At 41.2% G+C, this 3639-nt stretch overlaps 1 protein-coding gene across 1 annotated transcript; it reads left to right on the top strand.

The window, feature by feature from the left end:
• The first annotated feature begins 588 nt into the window (after positions 1–588).
• LOC142175904 (putative F-box protein At4g17780) lies at positions 589–1472 on the top strand. Its single transcript, XM_075242910.1, has 2 exons — positions 589–907; positions 1000–1472. Exons 1-2 carry the CDS (start codon positions 589–591, stop codon positions 1470–1472), a joined length of 792 nt encoding a protein of 263 aa, XP_075099011.1.
• Positions 1473–3639: the final 2167 nt, after the last annotated feature.

The following is a 3639-nucleotide window of genomic DNA, read 5'->3' as shown; positions in this document are numbered from 1 at the left end:
CTAGTGTATCATTGCAAGTATTGTCTTGCATTCCTTATCCTGCTTAGCTGTATATTAATATTGTTTCTCTATTAGTTCATCTACACACTTGTTCAGGTTGTTTAGTCCGGTGGGCGTCTTGACTGTCCCTCGTCACTACTCAACCGGGGTTAGTCTTGATACTTACTGGATACCGCTGTGGTGTACTCATACTACACTTCTGCATATTTTTGTGCAGATCCAGATTCCTCGGTTGTTGTTGATTATTAGTTGGTTGGTCGAGCTGTGGAGACTCAAGGTAATCAGGCCTCGGAGTCACCTTCTGATATTTTTATTATACTGTTTAAATCCATCCGGACAGTTGTATTTAGGGATTTTCTAGCAAACTTAGTAGAGCTTATGACTTGTACTACTGGTTTTGAGAATTGTAATTTGTATAAGAGACTAGGTGCCGTCACGACATCCTACGGGGGGAAATTAGGGTCGTGACAAAGTGCCTAGTAATTCACTCAATCAATTCATTCTACCGAATTGCCTTTCTCCATCACTTCTTTTCTTCACAATTAAGTATTTTATCATCTTTTTTCTCTCTCTGTTTTCTGTTCTAATATGGCCACCAGTGATAATGGTTGTCGGCCTTTCCCTGAAGATCTAGCAATGGAGATTCTACTCAGGTTGCCGGTCGAGTCCTTGTTGCAATTCAAATGCGTCGGCAAGAACTGGTACGAAACAATTACGAGCCCTAGCTTCATCAAAGAACACATGAATTGGAGCAGAAAGAACAGGCCCCCCAAAATCATGATTTATGATTATGTTGGATGCCCCTCAAATGATGATTCTCCTCTCAATCCCAATCCCATCACTTTGGTTTCAGTCTCAGATGCTGCTGCCGTACATAAAAATCCTGATTATATTCAGGAATTCAGAGGTATGATGTACCTTTTAGGTTCTGTGGATGCCTTATTTTTATTGGAGCGAGTAATTGATGGCAACATATTCAACATCTTCTTGGCTTTGTAGAATCCCTTCATTCACCCAACTTCGGTCTTGCTCCATCCTTCAGGGAACACCGACGTCAGTTTGGGTTCGTATTAGACCTCATGACTAATGACTATAAGGTGGTTTCATTTTGGACCTTCTATGAAAACATCAGAAATTGTAAGGTCTATCAACCTTATGCAGCCGTTTATTCATGTTCTAAGGACTCATGGAGAATCCTTCAACCTGAACATCAAGACATCTTCCTATTTAAATACTGTATAAAAACCCTTGGTACTGCTTATCTGAATGGTGCTTATTACAGGCTGCTGAAGGGGGAAATATGTAACTGTAGCATTCTTTCCTTTGACTTTGAAAATGAGGTGTTTACAGAGATTGAAGGGCCAGATGCTCCGCGCCCTTTCAATCATTGGATGTTGAAACTGATATTGGTTGATGACTCCATTGCCCTCTTGAACGTAGTTGTTTATGATAGATTTGAATATGACATATAGGTAATGATCCAACCAGGGGTTCAGAACAAACTAATTACATTTCAGTGCTTTGCATATTTTCTGTATTTTTTTTCTTGGAATCCTAACACAGTCATTTTTGTTAGTAATCGTTGCCGCCTGGTCTCCTGTGATGTTACAACCCAGGAGACAAGGCGCCTTGAATTTCTTCATCCAGGCCTAAGGAGAGATGACAAGGTTGGTTGTTCGGTTCATTATTACAAGGATAGCTTAGTAACAATCAAACGAAGGAATTGAGATCTCGACCATTGCATCTTACCATACCTATTGACTCCCTGATTGCTTGAGCGGATGATATATTAAACACTCAACATCTTTTATATTTATAGAGGATAGACTACGTTTGAATTATGGAATGCATACAATAAGTTCATGAAATCCCATACACCGTGTATCCTTTTCCCCTTCTTCACCTTCAAAGTTGAGGCACTCATTACTTGGAATTATATCAATTCTCAAGCATTCACTTATTCTTTAACCTTGTAATGACCCAGACGGTCGTTTTGAGAGTGTTAGCCCCGAACCCCTATTTATTGCTCCCTTTATTTTATTTTGTGGTTACGTGACTTTTTGGGAGGATTTATTTTGGTTTCGGAGTGAAATGGGGCACGTACTCCTTAAAATGGTAGTTTAAGTCATAGGAATTGACCATAGTTCAAATTATGTGAAGGCGACTCCAGAATGAAATTTTGACGGTTCCAATAGCTCCGTAGAGTGATTTCATTATTAGGTGCATGTTCGGATGTTGAATTGGAGGTCCGTAGGTCATTTTACCTTCAATTGGCGAACGTTGGAAAATTGGATGATTTTCGAAAAGTTTGACTGGGGGTGGACTTTTGATATCGGGGTCGGATTCCGATTTCGGAAGTTGGATTAGGTCCGTAATAACAATTATGACTTGTGTGCATACTTTGAGGTCAATCAGACTTGATTTGATAGGTTTCGGCATCGGATGTAGAAGTTTGAAGTTTTAAAGTTCATTAGGCTTGAATCGATATGCAATTCGTGTTTTTAGCGTTGTTTGATATGATTTAAAGGCTCGACTAAGTTCATATGATGTTTTAACACTGGTTGGTTTAATTAGTCGAGGTCCCGGGGACGTCGGGTGGATTCCAGATGGTTAACAGATCAATTTGAACTTGTGAGAATGGCTGAAGGCACCAGTTCTAGTGCAATCGCACCTGCGCAAGATTGACCGCAGGTGCGAGCTCGCAGAAGTGAGCGGTCGACCGTAGATGCGAGGATGATGAGGATGGAAAGTGGTCGCAGGTGCGGCATGAAGATTGATCGCAGAAGCAGACGAGTGCTTGGGAGGCCTATCCGTAGAAGCAGATGTGTTTGCGCAGATGCGCACCCGCATAAGCGGGCTTTGGACCGCAGAAGCGGTTGGCCAGCGGCAGTGACCTTCTACAAAAGCTGACGAGGGGCCGTAGAAGCGCTTCCGCAGATGCTGATGATTACGTGCGGAGTCTAGGAGTTTAAGTGAACTCCGTAGATACGGAGATTTCTCCGCAAAAGTGGTACCGTAGAAGCGGATTTTTGACCGCAAAAGAAAAATCGTTGGGCAGAAAAGGGCCAAGTCCGACGGTTTGATTTCATTCTCTATTTTTGAACCAAGTGAGCTCGGATTGAGGCAAAATTTCGAGGGTTTTTCAAAGAAAACATTTGGGTAAGGATTCTTGACTTATTTTTGATTAATCTCCATTAAGATATCATTTATTCTTTATTTAATTAAGGTTTTGGGTTGAGAAATTTGTGGAAAAGGTGGGAAACTTTTTAGGCTGAATTTTGAGGTTTTGATCAAGAATTTTGTATCGGATTTGAGTAATTTTGGTATGGGTAAACTCGATATCGAATGGGTGTTCGTATTTTATGACTTTTACCCAATTCCGAGATGTGGGCCCGGGTCGACTTTTTGGGGCGATATTTTAATTCTTCGCTAAAGTCGTAGTTACATTATTTAAATTTATTTCTTGTAGTTGTATTTGTAGTATGCAGTTGCTTTTGGCTAGATTTGGGCCGTTCGGAGTTGGAAAGTCGAGGGAAAGGCATTCTTATCGATTGATTGAGCGAGATTTGAGGTAAGTGGCTTGTCTAACCTCGTGGAGGGGGGGGGGGGGAATCCCCTTAGGATTTGGTACTGTTGTAA

Source organism: Nicotiana tabacum, chromosome 22, assembly GCF_000715075.1.
Source record: "Nicotiana tabacum cultivar K326 chromosome 22, ASM71507v2, whole genome shotgun sequence".
Taxonomy (NCBI): Eukaryota; Viridiplantae; Streptophyta; class Magnoliopsida; order Solanales; family Solanaceae; genus Nicotiana; species Nicotiana tabacum.
This window is presented reverse-complemented; position numbering and strand designations above follow the sequence as displayed.

Excerpts from the sequence above, each read along its gene's own strand:
- LOC142175904 (XM_075242910.1), top strand. The coding sequence starts at position 589 with ATGGCCACCAGTGATAATGGTTGTCGGCCTTTCCCTGAAGATCTAGCA. Across the intron at positions 908-999 it reads TTATATTCAGGAATTCAGAG|AATCCCTTCATTCACCCAAC; the intron begins GTATGATGTACC and ends TTGGCTTTGTAG.